Source organism: Phocoena phocoena, chromosome 1 (assembly GCF_963924675.1).
Source record: "Phocoena phocoena chromosome 1, mPhoPho1.1, whole genome shotgun sequence".
Taxonomy (NCBI): domain Eukaryota; kingdom Metazoa; phylum Chordata; class Mammalia; order Artiodactyla; family Phocoenidae; genus Phocoena; species Phocoena phocoena.
In genome coordinates this window covers 132,330,411-132,346,399 of record NC_089219.1, presented here as the reverse complement: position 1 = coordinate 132,346,399, position 15,989 = coordinate 132,330,411, and the positions used below count along the sequence as shown (strand labels likewise).

The 15,989-nt window shown below is 33.9% G+C and overlaps 1 protein-coding gene across 1 annotated transcript in view; it reads left to right on the top strand.

The window, feature by feature from the left end:
* The window catches only part of COP1 (COP1 E3 ubiquitin ligase), a 276,923-nt gene that overhangs the window by 198,358 nt on the left and 62,576 nt on the right, over window positions 1-15,989 (top strand). Inside the window, exons 16-18 of the mRNA XM_065880802.1 lie at window positions 9,859-9,976; window positions 12,692-12,816; window positions 13,876-14,036. Coding sequence (XP_065736874.1) covers window positions 9,859-9,976; window positions 12,692-12,816; window positions 13,876-14,036 — 404 coding nt within the window. The remainder of the gene's footprint in view (window positions 1-9,858; window positions 9,977-12,691; window positions 12,817-13,875; window positions 14,037-15,989) is intronic.

The window sequence follows — 15,989 nt, the reverse complement described above, 5'->3', positions numbered from 1 at the left end:
CTCATTATAAACTATACAGACCAAAAACCAATGGACCTACCACACATTTAAAGTGCTAAAAAGTTTTTTTAACCCCTAATTCTATATCCAGCCAAAAAATCTTTTTTTACAAATAAAAACAAAGATTTTTCAAGCAACCAAAAACTGTGGTTTAATTAGCTCTGGAACTGTGATAAGTTTAAGATGTTAGTAACCCTACCTGCATGGATGGATGGACAGATGGTTAGGTGGAGGATGGATGCATGGATACAAAAAGATGGTTCTATTCCAGATATAAATTGCAGAAAATAGAAACAAAAGCAGCCACTTGATTTTGTATAACTCTAGAATACTGAATTCTGAATAAAATTATATTAGAAGACACATAGTAGGGGTGTGTTAGTATTAGGAAGCTGTGGTCATTCTGGGTTGAAACATCTTGTGAGACCACCAGGTAAGTGATACTTAGCTGCACTCCGGATCCACAAATAGAATGTTATGATACTGATCAGCCTAAGCACATGAACTTTGTAGTCTCCACTTTAATTACAGATCTGCTTATGCAATGTGTAACATATATCTAAAGATTTCTTATAGTCCCTAAAGGGAAAGTAAATAGTGATTAGAGGAACTAGACCATGTGCCATTAGAAAAAAAAATTACCCCCTCTATCACATTAATCAGGATACGGAATTCTTTTCGTCAGAATTATATCATTGAATTATTAACTTCACAAACACTTATTTTTAAAATAACTTTGTATTTGTTACTATGTATACAAAAACAAGTAATCCTACCCCTCAAGATGTTACAGTTAGATAACGCAGACAAGCAAATAAGTTATAGTATGTTGTAAAAAGTAGCATTAGAATAGTGTTTTTACATTATGAGACATATCAGTGTTTTTTGAGAAGCTGAAACATTATTCATGTCTGGGCCCTATCATAGACCTACTGAATTAGAATCTTCAGAGAGGAGACCAAGCATTTGTATTCTGAAATTGCTCCTTATATCATTTTCATGTGTACCCCTCTGTCTTCTCCTTCGACAAGAATAACTATGCTAAAAATATTTACAGGTTCCTGAATTGGTGGAACAAGAATTTGGAAATGCAGATGTAGGCTAAATAATGAAGACCCTTTATATGTCATAGTAAGAAAGCTGTTTTTGTCTGATGAACATAACTGAATTAAAATACTAAGTCTCTGTTTTAATAGCATTTAGCAAAACATAAGGACCAAATCTGTCTAGTAAAAGAGAAAAACCAAATTGTTTTTTCTTATGAACTGTTATTATTGAGATAATAGGATTCATTATGACTTTAAATAAAGCATAAAGGAGGTCATTAAATAGACTGAACCCCAAATCTACATTATCTTTTGCACTTAAATTCTCCATTTTAGATTAGTTTTCAATCATTTACTTGCATGGAGTCTACCTATTATATTACTGCTATAGAAAGACACTTGCTATAGAAAGACACTTAATATAAAAATATACTTTATATTAATAATAATACCCTGGGTTGGATGAAAGTACCTCTGGAAATGGAGGGACAGCTGTGAAATACACCAGAAAAGTAGTTACTTGACGTAGTGAAGGGTTAATCAGTCTTTTATTTTGAAACTTGCCACAAATGGTTATACCAATTGAAGTAATAAAATTCTCAAAAGGGAGTTCTGGTTCTAACAATGTGATAGACTAGATAAACCGAAAATCCTCTGCCAATAAACATTTTATTTATGTTACATAATCATTATTTTAGATAAAATATATAAAATATTATTTTAGATGCATAGCTTATAAAGTATTGAAATCACAAAGGGTCACAAACAAGGCAGAATATAAAAACCAGAGAAGTAAACATGTGAGCTGAAGTTATGTTGCCTGGTGGTGATGGAAAGTTGCTGGCCTCAGTAATCCAGAGACCTGGATATTGAAGAGTTAGTGGGGAGGGAACAGGTGATGTGGACCTGGGAAGTGTGTACCTAGGGTGTTGTAATTGCCTATCTGCATATCTACATGGGGAAATCTCCAGAAACTTTGTCTTAGCCTGGGCTCTGAGTGGTGGAGAGGAGCTGGACCCCTGAGAATTCTAACCACTGACTTCATGGCATAGGATGCTGCTTCTTCTTGCCCCCACCACAGAGAAACAGACAAAAGAAGAGAATTAAATCAAGAATTGAATAAAATACAAGGAGTGAAATCTTGTGAGCAAAGAAATTCATAAATGTGGGTAAATCTTAGCATTGACTGAATAAAACAACAACAACAATAATAGAAAAATGAGACTAATTTGGATGTTTTAAAAAGATGGAAGTAAAAATTTGGACAAAGTGTAACCGAGGTTTTGGAGGAGTATTGATGAAATGGAAAACAATCTAAGGTTTTTGTATAATCTGTGTAACAATATTAATTAACTTTGTTCTTCAAGTCATACGTTCATTCTACAATTTTAAGCATAATCATTAAAGAATAGAAATAGAATCTCTACTTCCAGACCTACAGTAGGAGAGAAAACTCAATCTGTATTAAAAAGAACTCAATCTATAGCAGGCAGGAAACAAGGAAATGAAGAACCATAGAAAAAGCCAGGATAAAAAGTAAAAACTAAGGTGATGAGAGTTAATCCAAACATCTGACTAATCTGAACACAGTAAATTGAAACAGATTAAATTTATCAGTTCAAAGACCAAATCCCCTGATTGGGTTATTTTATTAAAATTTTAAAAGTTTTCAGCTAAATGCTGTATAAAAACTATTTAGTTTTTTTTTTTTTTCTTTTGGTTCTTTCCTACTACCATTAATTTAGACAACCATTTTGTGAAAAGAGATTGGAGTAAAGCAGATCAGTAAAGACTGAAGCAAATTAATTCTCACAAAGTAAATATTCACATATTTTTACAGGTGGTTAGTTTGGCTAGACATAAACTTAGCAAACTAGGAAATAATTTTCTACTACGTTGAGGAAATAATTTTCTACTGCATCTTGAGTATGTATTTCAGTCTTTTATTTCTAGTGTGGGCATGCCCATTTTATATTTCTACAGCCATTTAGATTTGCAAGACATTGCCTCTGAATTTAGATTTATGATGTTTGAATAATTTTATAAAAATCTAATTGTTTAAAAAATATCACCTACTAAGCAGAAGAGGAAAACAGATCCTTAAATTTCCCTGGTAATTAGCACACATTTTATTATGTAGAGACTGATTCTAAAGAAGGCAAACTGTGAAACCAGGAAATTTTGCCCACATTTTGTGCTTATTTAATGTTTTATAAGCCACTGTGAATATTTTAGATTGTGTGGTTTATGTTTATCTGTAACCTACTACAGCAGTATGGTAATAAAACTATATATTCCACAAGTAATTCATTGTGTATACTTTCAGATGAATTCAAATAACAAACACAAACATTAAGACTTTTCTATACGTGATACATATTTTTCTGCGTTTCCAAGTGATAAAGCTTACAATGATATCATTGTTTAGCCACTAATGTCTATGTATAGAACATTGTACTGGGTCGTATTAGTGAGTATGAAGATTTAAACAATATTTTCCCTGTTGCCGGTCTAGTTTTAGAGACAGCACAAGAGAAACTCTTTTAGGGGAAACACACTTTCTTCCATCAGAGATAATTAAAACCAACAAATCATGAACATACACAAATAGATATTGAAAAAAATAGGTGTTATTGATATTTTGAACTGGATTTGGGAGTGGTCATAGTAGCGATTTGTAAAAGTATTTATTTGCCCATGAACTTTGGAATTAAGCATTTAAAATTCATTAATATACTCTCTCCCTACCATAAATAGAGATAAATTTGGGAAAAAATAAAGGAAGTCATTTTTTCATAGTGATCAATAATAAAATTATTAATTTTCAAATTCTGTCTCTTCAGATTTCTCATGAGTTGGCAGGTGGGAAGGAAAGCCAAATGTAGGGAGAGAAGGGGCTTAGAAAAGGGCTCCTGTTCCTCCTTGGGCTCTAACCAGAGCAGCTCTTACTTTAATCGGTTTTATATCCTGAGGTTCTAAGTAAGTTAAGCCAGGGAGGATATTATAAATGTTTCTGCTACTTTTTCTTAACTGAGTTTTTGTTTTTAATTTTGGGAAAATATATTGATACATAACTGAGACTTCTTTTTAAAGACTTTTTTTTTTTAGTACAGTTTTAGGTTCACACCAAAATTGAGAGGGAGATAACAGAGAGTTCCCCTATATCTCCTGCCCTACCCATGCATAACCCCCAATTATCAATATCTCCCTCCAGAGTGGTACATTCGTTACAATTGATGAATATACATTGACACATCATAATCACCAGTTCACTTGTGGTATTGTACGTTCTGTGGATTTGGACAAATGTATTCATCATCATAGTATCATATAGAGTATTTTCACTGCTCTAAAAATCCTCTGCATGCTGCCTTTAAGAACCTGATCAAGCTTCTAGAAATAAATCTGACAGAATTATGGAGGACTCCTATGACTGGATCCTTCTGGAATTTTTAACCCTTAGACTTGTCCACACTGAGCCTTCAGCAATTCACCTGTTACAGTTCAAATTTTTATACCCAGATTCTGGTTCCCCATGGCAATTTCTCCTTGTGAGTCTCTGCTCTGATAAGCTATGACTCCCTGTATCTGCTTTTGTCTTTCCAATCTTTGTGTCAGCGGTTGACCTTGGCCCTCATCTCTCTTATGGATCCTAGAATAGTTGTTGATTTTTTAGTCTGTTTACCTTTTAGTTGTTGTTAGGATGGAGTGTTAACTTCTAAGCACCTTATGTGTAGAACTGGAAAACTTATTCGTTTGTTTTTAACTGCTGCTGATTTGATGATTGTGGCTTAATCTCTAATGTACAGATAGATAGTTGCTACTTCTGTGACACTAGGAGAATATCACAATTGCTTGTGCATCTTTTGCAGACTGGTAAGGAGGGGTGACTCATAAAGTAAAGCGTACATAATAGTGGGCTAAAGTTAATATGTCTTTCTAGGGTTTTATATACGATAAAAAAAATAAGCAATGACAGTTTCTGATTCTTTCTCAAATGATGAACAAAGATCTAACAACCAGATTCAGAGCTGGTGTTAAAAGCAAATGCTTCCAAAGTATTCCGTGTGCATTTGTATTATTTAACTTATACTTGCTTGATCTTTCTGTTTCCAAAGATTAGCTTTCTTTCAGATCTCTGAGGTGGTATGTTAGGATATCATCAAAGGCTTAAAGGAGGTAAAAATGATTTAATCATTGTTTTTAAGAACAGTAATGATAGCTATATGAGATAAATATCAGTAACCAGTGAACCTGTGTGTTTTTTTGTGCGGTACACGGGCCTCTCACTGTTGTGGTCTCTCCCGTTGCGGAGCACAGGCTCCGGACGCGCAGGCTCAGCGGCCATGGCTCACAGACCCAGCCGCTCCGCGGGATGTGGCATCTTCCCGGACCAGGGCACGAACCCATGTCCCCTGCATCGGCAGGCGGACTCTCAACCACTGCGCCACCAGGGAAGCCTGACATGTGTGTTTTTAAATACTAAAGTTATTTGCCCTGCCTAAGGAATGCTTTCTAAGGATTTCTCCAACTTGCTTTCTCATCCCAACCCTATCTTGGTGATATCCAAAAGCTGGAACATTGAGAATTTTTATAAATTCTCAAGCATCTGGGAAACCTGAAAATAGTATCGAGGATTTTAAAAATTCAGTTTGATCTCTGATTGGCCATATTGTCTTCTTGCTTTTTGGAACACAGTCTAAGGTGGCTGTGTCATAAACTGTATTTAAAAACTTTGACTTATCAGTTATACTTGGTTTATTCTTACTTTAGTAGAAGGTAATGAACTGTTCATTAAACATTAAGTTCAATAAGATATTTCTACGTCTATTCCAGACAAATTATTTCCATCCTATTATTTTAGCATATCAGCAATGATTACCTTATTAATGGTGAAACTGTGTTTGTTTGGGTGTTTTGCTTTGTTTTGGTTTTTTTTTTTAGTATCCCTATAGGAAAATTATTCATTATACTGGAAATTGTTCTTTCTTGGTATTCCTCTTCATGGTTTTACAAGTAGCATAGTTTGATTAAAAAGTTAAAGAAAAAGAAACAGATTCTGTTTACATTGACAAGGCCATGGGGCATTTAACTAAACAATCAAATTTAGGACCACCAATGGAACAAACATTATATGCCTCCTGATGTGATGCAGTAGGAAGGACCATCAGTTTTACAGTAATCTTGTCAAAGCTATGTAATAAGAGCATAATAATGAGAAAGCATTCAGACAAATTTAGACTTGTGGAACACTTTGCAAAACAAGTAGCCTAGATGCTTCAAAAATAACAGTATTATGAAAATGTTATATATAAAATGACAGTCGTAGAAACTAAATATAGTGTGTGAACCTTCAGCAAAATTAAATAGTTTTCAGGATACATTTTAAACAGTTGGGATATTTGAATACAGAATACATATTAAGTTATATTCTCATGTCAGTATTAATTTCTTGAGTATGACATATGATATTGTTGAAGAGTTTCCTTCTTTTTAGAAGGTGGGTGCTGACATTTTTATGGGTAAAGTATCCTGATATTTAAAACTTAGTTTCAGATGGTTCAAGGGGGAAAAAAAAGTACGTGTGCTTTTTGTTTTTAGAAGGGAGAATAAAGCAAATTTTGTAAAATGCTTACAGTTGGTGAGTCTAGATTGAAAAGTACAAAGGTATTCATTGTATTATTCTTTCAACTTTTCTGCAGATTTGAAATTTTTCAAAGTAAAAAAGGGGGAAAAGAAAAATAGAGATGGGATCATATACTATATCTTCAAATTATTAAGACTATTAGAATTGTAGTGACACTTCAGAAGGACTTCCCTTTTATAAAGGAAAGAAAATTACTGAGTACTTAACCTACTTACCTAAATTATTTATATCATAATATTGCTAAAGTATATGCACAAATGTACAACTGAAGATCACCTTTGTGTGTTCCTAGCTCTTAAAGCAACTATAAAGTCAAGTCAGATTCTAATTAAATACAGTGAAAATATAAAACCAAAAAAAGAAAAGAAACCCAACATGATGACATAATAACAGTAATGTGATAGCTAGTATATATTTTGCTGAAAATAAATCGCACATGGTAAGCTGGTTCTGAGTACTGCAGTACAATTTCTTTTCAGGCTGCCATGTCTACAGAAACACCTGCATTTCTTACTCAGTCTCCACACTACTTTTCTCATTCCAACTACTGAAAAATCTTTTTGCAATACACAATGACATAATTTAACCTTTACTTATACCCCTATATCTTTTACATATTACATCCCCTTTTGTTTTTTTTTTTTTTTTTTTGCGGTACGCGGGCCTCTCACTCTTGTGGCCTCTCCCGTTGCGGAGCACAGGCTACGGACGCGCAGGCTCAGCGGCCATGGCTCACGGGCCCAGCCGCTCCACGGCATGTGGGATATTCCCGGACCGTGGCACGAACCCGTGTCCTCTGCATCGGCAGGCGGACTCTCAACCACTGCGCCACCAGGGAAGCCCCCCTTTTGTTTTTTTTATTAGCCTGAGAATGAGGTAGTATATCATTATACTGTAGTATGCTACTTTATAGTATCATTATTTTCAGATAACTTGAAAAATTAAAGACTTATTTTACTAAAATGTTTTTCAATTTTGAATTATTTACTGCAAGAGAGAAGTTTACTGTCTTTTACTGATAAATTTAACATGAGCACAGCGGATGAAGGAGGATTTTTTTCTTCCATTTTTACTCTAACACGTATTACTCTAACATGTATTACAGCTATACATTTGTACTTCCACAGGATAAGCTGAATGCTGTCATTTGAGGTGATCACTTAATGCAATTACAATAATAAACATAAACGGCAATGTGGGAATACTTTTCCATATAAGCAACAAAAATACTGGCAAATTTATAAAAATGAACCAACATTATAGTTATGGAAGCTTTGAAAACCAGCAGCCTTGTTGTCACCACTGGGGTAAAAACTGGTTTTGGAGCTTCTCAAAAATCCCCATTTCCAGATCACTTTCACTACTTGACCTGACTTACAACTCACTAGAAAAGAAAAAGCTACATTTGCAAGATGTTGTTTCCATTTGACCTGATTCAGAGCCTCCATAGGAAAAGACCTGTACCCAGGGTATTGTTGAAAACAATCAGATGTAGTATCACAACTATCAAAGGCTGTGATACCAGTTGGGGCAAACAAGAGCAAAACAATTTTGAGGAAAAAGAAAAATTTGGAGGACTTTTTCTTCCCAATTTCAAAATTACAAAGCTGTAGTTATTAAGGCATTGTTGTACTGGCAGAAGAGTAGACATCTGTGGATCAGTTGATTAGAATTAAGAATCCAAAAGAAAATCCTTATTTATAGTCCATTCATTTTCAGCAGAGGTGCCAAAGCGGTTCATTGGGGAAAAAGTCTGTTCTCAAATGATACTGGGACAACTGGATTCATATCCATCCACGTGCAAAAAGATGACCTAAGACCTTTATTTCACACCATACACACAGAAATTAACTTAAAATTGATCACAAACTTAAATGTAAGAACCAAAACAATAAAGCAGTTAGAAAAAAAATAGAAAAATCTTTAAGACCTTGGATTAGTCAGTTTTTGTATTTGCAACACCAAGAGTGTGTTCTATGAAAGAAAAAAAGATAAATTGGACCTTATCAAAGTTCAAAACTTCTGTACTTATCTAAAAAGATAAGCAACAGAGAGGTTGAAAATATTTGCAAAACACATTTCGGATGTGTTTCCAAAATTTTCTAAGAACTCAAGTAAAGGAATTGGAGCCATCATGTATTATTGCTGGTGGGAATGTGAAATGGTACAGTGACCAGTTTCTTAAAAAGTTAAACACAGAACTATCACGTGACACAGTAATTACACTTTTCAGATATCTACCTGAGACCTAAATAAACGTCCATGCAAAGATTTGAATGCGATTGTTTATAGCAGCATTATTCACAATAACCAAAAAATGGAAACAAATATCCATAAACTGGTGAGTGGACAGACAAGATGTGGTATATCCATGCAATGGATACTGTTCAGCAATAGAAAATAATAAACTGCTGACACATGTTAAAACACGGATGGACTGCAAAAACATCATGTAAAGTGTAAGAAGCCATCCATACATAAAAGTCACATATTGTATGATTTCATTTATATAAAGTGTTCAGAAAAGGCAAACGTATAGAGGTAAAATACAGTGGTTGCCTAGGTGGTGGGTGGTAAATGTGCACGAGGGATCTTATTGGGATGAAGAAAATGTTCTAAAACTGATTTATGGTGTTGGTTGCAGCACTGGGTAACATTACTAAAAATCATTGAATTATGTACTTACAGTGAGTAGATTTTTATTATATGTAAAATGTGTCTCAAGAAAGTGTATTTTAAAAAGCAAATGTGGGGAATAAAATTATATTTCATTTTGTTTAACCAGAAACCCAAAATGTTTACATTACTTTTATAAAGCCATGAAAATGTAAGGATACGTTAAAAATTTTCCAGTTATTTTGAATCCTTAATACTGTTTCTAGAGCCAGGATCTCAAGAAATATCAGTGGAACTCCCTTTCAGACTGACTTTGGCATATGTATATACACTGTTTTACACAACCATAGTCTCCTAGATTCAAAACAGAAAACCTGCTGTATCTTCTTATCTTTGAAAATGAGTCATTGCTCTTAGTTTTCTGACTGTTATAGGTGGGATATTGTTTCTTAAACATTTGATGAAAAACACCCAAACCAGTTAAAATAAGCTTTGCCTTCCATTTCTTCATTTACTACATTTTTCTCTTTTTGTTTTGTTTTATTTTAGATCACTGTGTTCACTACTATGATCTTCGTAACACTAAACAGCCAATCATGGTATTCAAAGGACACCGAAAAGCAGTCTCTTATGCAAAGTTTGTGAGTGGTGAGGAAATTGTCTCTGCGTGAGTATTACCCTTTTCAGAAGTTGAGCTTATTTAACATGCTATCATTTACCAGTTTGTAATGTCACTGTGGGTTTTGTGAAGAATAACACTGTGGTATATGCACTTTTTCTTAAATAGTAGATTTTTATAACTTGTCTAATTAAAATACATATATATTCTAGTCTGTGTTGCTCACTTTTATATGTTATTTGTGAATAAAATCCAGATGATACTATTTTTTAATGTTACCCCCTTAAACATTTGAACTTCAGATTGGATTTCAGCCCCTGCTCCTTAAAAAGAGAGAAGCAATATAGTTGATGCAGTAGAATGAGAAGTGTTTTATTTATTTAAGACCACTAATACGTTATTATATATTGATCTATATTGCAGTATAGTAGTATCATTTTTGGTTTTCAACAATATTTGGTTGACTTTCATGATTCCATGTTATTTGATCTCCCAATGATTTCGTGGTGAGTTTTAAATATGTTTTGAAGAGAACTTTCTAAATGTGACTGCTTACACCTGACAAATATCCTTTGAGAAGCCCTTCTGAACTAGAGAATCATAAAATAAGCTTTTAGTTGTCTTTTGTTTTGTCGAAGGAAACAAGATGTCAACCAGGTAAATAAATCTCAGTTGCTAAAATACTGTTAAGTAAGCTTTTCTACTGAGACAGTCCCTTCTTTCTGTTATCCATATCATTGTACTCTTTATTTTGTATTATTCTAGTAAATACCCATTCTCAGTCTCCTTTTTTTCATACATATTATTTCTTCTCAAGCCTAATTGTACATTGTTTTCTTTCTTTCACATAGTTTCTAATATCTCTTAGGAGATTATTAATGCCAGTGCCTTATACTTGGGATCTCCCACCACATCTGCCTCCATACTGGTTGCTCTAGATAAGAACTTGGTAATTTGAGTTGATTTAACAAGGTAATTTGAATTGAGTTACAAAAAGGGAAAAAAAGAAAGTGAGAGCTGAGCTTTCTAAGAGGAGTTAATAGAGGAAATTAGTTCACAAATCTAAGTTAAGTGGTAACCAGTCAAAAAGTATCCCATCTTTAGGAGTAATAATGGGCAGTAAATTAAAATTTTATTCAGATTCAAATATGAATGATTATATGTTTAAAGTATTTTTCTTAAATTTCAGACTTATAAGTGTTGAATCAATTAGTTTGATTTCAACTAGTTGAAGTATATGTATACTTAATTGTATAAATTGGAAATCTTAGTTGACCTTTTTAATGCAGATTTGTGGTTTGTATATTCACCAGTCTTTTTTCCTTCTTGGTTTTTATAAATCATGATGATTTTCCTCTTGGAGATATTTGTGTTAGAAGTATGTAAGACATTTACCCACAAGTATGTTTGGAAATATGAAAAAATAATATTAAACTATATACATATTGCTGCAGCCTCTGAATTCTTGGGCTGTGACACACACACACACACACACATACATATAAAGGGATTTTCAATGCAATATTGTTGAGCAAAAAACAAATTTAAAACAACATAAATGTCAGAAATTCCCTGGCAGTCCAGTGGTTAGCATTCTGCGCTTCTACTGCTGGGGCCTGGGTTCAATCCCAGGTTGGGGAACTAAGATCCCACAAGCCACGTGGCATGGCCAAAACAAAAAACAAAAAAACCCCATAAATGTCTAAGAATAGATGTTATGTTGAAAAATGCTGAGAAGCAATAGAGAAGTGTTTGGAGTGTAGCCTCTGAGATAAGACAATTTCAATCTTGGCTCTACTAGTTACTAGCTGTGGTACCTTGAAAATAACCTTAACCTTCTAAATCTGTTTCCTCACCTCTGAAATGGAGCTAATAATACTACTTATGTTGTGAATCTCTGAATAAAATAATCTATGTAAAACATTTAGCATGGTGCCCTATTCTGTGAATGTTAGAGCAAGAGAAAAGATGATTTATTGTGTAGTCATTAATAAAGATATAGAAACATTTATTTTACATAAACAATGTAAAACAAATTGTTGAACAAGCAAGAAGCACTTTACAAAATAATGTGTTGTTATGATCCAATTTTTGTAACAAAAAGTCAGAAGAAAACAAAAACTTGATATTTTATTCAAATCCTAAGACTGTCTTTGTGTGATAGGATTAGCAGTGATTTTTATATTCAATTATTTTTTGATTAATAGCTGCATTTGCATATTATTTTATTAAGATAAACTATATAGACCATTCAACCATTCATAGTATTCCACCCCTGTAGGTACAACTAAGCTGTGAAAATATCAATAGTTTATATTCAGTATACTAATATAATTCAACAGTTGAAAAGTAAATCAAATCAACTGGAACAACTGAAATTAAGCACAGCTGCCAATAGAGCTCTGTTGTTGTTTGATGGTGATGGTATGATGGCTAATGTTTGTTACTTCCTACATGCCCAGGTACTATTGAAAGCATTTAGAATGAATTAATTTAATTTTTGCAGTATCTTATAAAATTCATCTAATTCTATAAGATAGGAATCATTATATTTCACATTTAACTGATGAAAAAATTGAGGCCAAAGAGGTTGTATAACTTTCCTAAGGTCAAAAGCAAACTAATGGCATATTGACCATTCTGACTCAGTCTAGCTCCAGAGTCTGCATTCTCAACCACCAAACCGGATTGCCTCTAATTAGTAGTGATGGGTTTCATGTAATGAGATCTTAAAGTTGTTCTAACTTTTTGTGTTTATCTCAGTTCAACAGACAGCCAGCTAAAGCTGTGGAATGTAGGGAAGCCGTACTGTCTACGTTCCTTCAAGGGTCATATCAATGAAAAAAACTTTGTAGGCCTCGCTTCCAATGGAGATTATATAGCTTGTGGTAAGTGAAGCTGTCATTTCCTGGAACTTTTAAATAGATATCTGTCACGGAAATTGCATTCAATGGAATAGACTACATACCAATTCAGGAAATGATCTATACATTCAGAAGACAGCATGTTGAATTTTCCTCAGATTAGAAAAAGCATTAGTCCTTCTCTCCTTCACTGAGCACAAGCCCTGACCACATGAAATAGCATAAGATTGTTAAATACGTTTTGTAGTTGTTCTCTGGTAAAATATAATTTCTATAGATGTTATGTAGAAGACAGAAAATATTAGTTTCTGCTGATATCTTAATTTTGGAGACATTTGTCTTCTAAAGCTTGATGTTCATTTTCCCCTATATAATGTTCCCTTCAATAAACAGTCTGTTTGGGTAGTCTTGATCTGTTTTTCTAGGACTTTCATTGTTGACAATTTATACAAATTTAAATTAGCAGTAGAAAAGTCAAATTTGGTACTGTTCAAATGCTTTAATACATCTGATGCCTGAATATATGAACTTTCGTCAGTACTTTCAAGTGACTTGGCCTTTTATTCAGTAAAGTTGACTGTCTCTACATGTATATGAACCTAAACCCTGTCAAAGCAAATCTCTTACTTTGATAGACTGCTCAAAAATATAGGTTTCTAGACTGCTCAACTTTTATTGGGGAATGGGAAATAAGTTTTGTAGATTATTAAAATCTGCCTTTTTAAGTGCTATAACTTTCTTCTTCCCCTCTAGATAAAAATCTTTATAAATGTAATTCAAGATCATGCTATAATAACACACTTCTGGTTCTTCTCTAGACCTCTGCTAAAATGATTTTTGTATCAGTATTGTTATATCATTTGACAGTGGGTTATTTCTTTAGGTTAGGAAAGTATACGTTTTTTTCTGTGAATCCTTTTCTCATATGATTCCCAAGAAATCCTGTGCTCTGGTCTTTCATATTTTACCATAAAAGATTATTAGTCTTTGAACTTAAACATTGAGTGATAGTTACCTTATGAATGTGATATCCTAATTCTAAGTTCTCCCACTCTAAAAAAATTATTTTTAAATATTTTTCAGGAAGTGAGAACAACTCTCTTTACCTGTACTATAAAGGACTTTCTAAGACTTTGCTAACTTTTAAGTTTGATACGGTCAAAAGTGTTCTGGACAAAGACCGAAAAGAAGATGATACAAATGAGTTCGTTAGCGCTGTGTGCTGGAGGGCACTGCCAGATGGGGTGAGTTTTTATATCAGTTTTTTCACCTTGGTGTCTCATATAATGCATTATGTTTATGTATACACAGGTAAGTTTTTTTAAGTTTAAAATATAAATTGATATATACATTTTCTTTTTTGCTTAGTATTGCATCACCAAAAGAAACAGGCATTTTAGAAAGTAGTAATTGAAATGTCACAAATGGAACAGTAATTGGAATGTCACTTCATGCTGACATGATGTCTCCCCTGTGTGCCCATAGCATCATGTGCATACCTCTGTTACAGCATTATCACATTATCTCTATCTCTTCTCCTATAGGACTGGAAATTTTTCCAGAAAACACACTGTGTCTCATTTTCCTTATTAGTCACATGCAATATAGGCTTAGTAAACATTCAGCTGAACCTGGTATTGTATTAGAAGGAAAAAATTTGATGTAGGGAAAGGAGAGTGGCCTGTATGTATACCTAATTAAATACTATTTCAGGGTAGAATTTCTCTCTACAAAATACATTTATACAAGAATATTTAAACACATTCAGTTAACAAGCAAGTTGCACTTCTAGGTTGCCCAAAAAAACAGTTTCCTCAAACTTGTTATTTATTTATACATTTTAAAGTGCAGGCTTTCTCATAAGTTACATGAAGAAATAATCGTTTTTATTGTCTTGATTTTGTGAACATTCGTCATGCATTAATGTCATCTTTTTAAAAATAGCTTTTTAGGTACTGACTTGGTTTTAGTTTTGACACCAAAAAATTCTACTTGATGGTTACTTTAAGACATCTGTTTAATTAGGTATATTTAAGCTATCTTGTTTACAGTTCTATTACTCAACTTCAGTTTTGGCGATGGCAGACTAGGTGATTTGGACCAACCCTCCGGCTAAGTAGAAGTGGAAAAGTTAGACCAAGTATTCAATATATATATTTTAAAAACCAAAACCTGTTTTAAGTCATTGGAAAGTAAACAAGATAGAAAAGAATTACCAGTCTAGGAATGTGAGCCTGGCTTTTGAGTATTCTTTTCCTCTGGGAGCATTTGCCAATTTTGGTAGAATGACTGAGTACTTATGGTAGCTTCATGGGGGCACAGGGAATGCAGTCTAGTGCTCACCACCATATGGGTGAACTTACCTTGGTTTAGGTCCCCAAAGGGCCCTACTCTAGGGTAAAGCAGTAGAGGATAAGCCCCCAGTGATTTTGCAACTCAACTTCAGATCATATCAATCCTGAGTAAATTGAGGTGATCTTAGATTGCTAGTGTTAAAAAATGCAAAATTAAATCCTCTCTGCAAGAAAACCTTCTAAAGAAGATCATCTCAGAATTTTATGTTTTTCAAAATTGCAAATATAACTAGGACACAACAAAAAATAAAGAGACACAGGAAAAGCCAAGACGACATGAATAAATTTAGTATAAGCATTGAACAATAGAAACAAAATCACAGCAGCTCTGGATATTATAACACATAGCCTGAAAATAACCATGCTGACAAGATGAAAGACAAGGTTGAAAATTTCAACTGGGAAATTAAAAGTTTTTTTTTTTTTTTTTTTTTGCGGTACGCGGGCCTCTCACTGTTGTGGCCTCTCCCGTTGCGGAGCACAGGCTCTGGACGCGCAGGCTCAGCGGCCATGGCTCACGGGCCCAGCGCTCCGCGGCATGTGGGATCTTCCCAGACCGGGGCACGAACCTGTGTCCCCTGCATCAACAGGGGGACTCTCAACCACTGTGCCACCAGGGAAGCCCCTAAAAGTATTTTTAAAATGAAAATTCTAGAACTAAAAAAATATAATTACCAAAATTAAGAACTTAGTGGATGGGTTGAATGGAAGATAAGACACAGTTGAAAAGAGAATTAATGAACTTTTAGGAAAGTTAGAAGAAAATATACAGAAGGAAGCATGGAGAGACAAAAAATGAAGAGATGGAGAGATGAAAAAAAAGAGAAAGGAGATAGAGGTTGA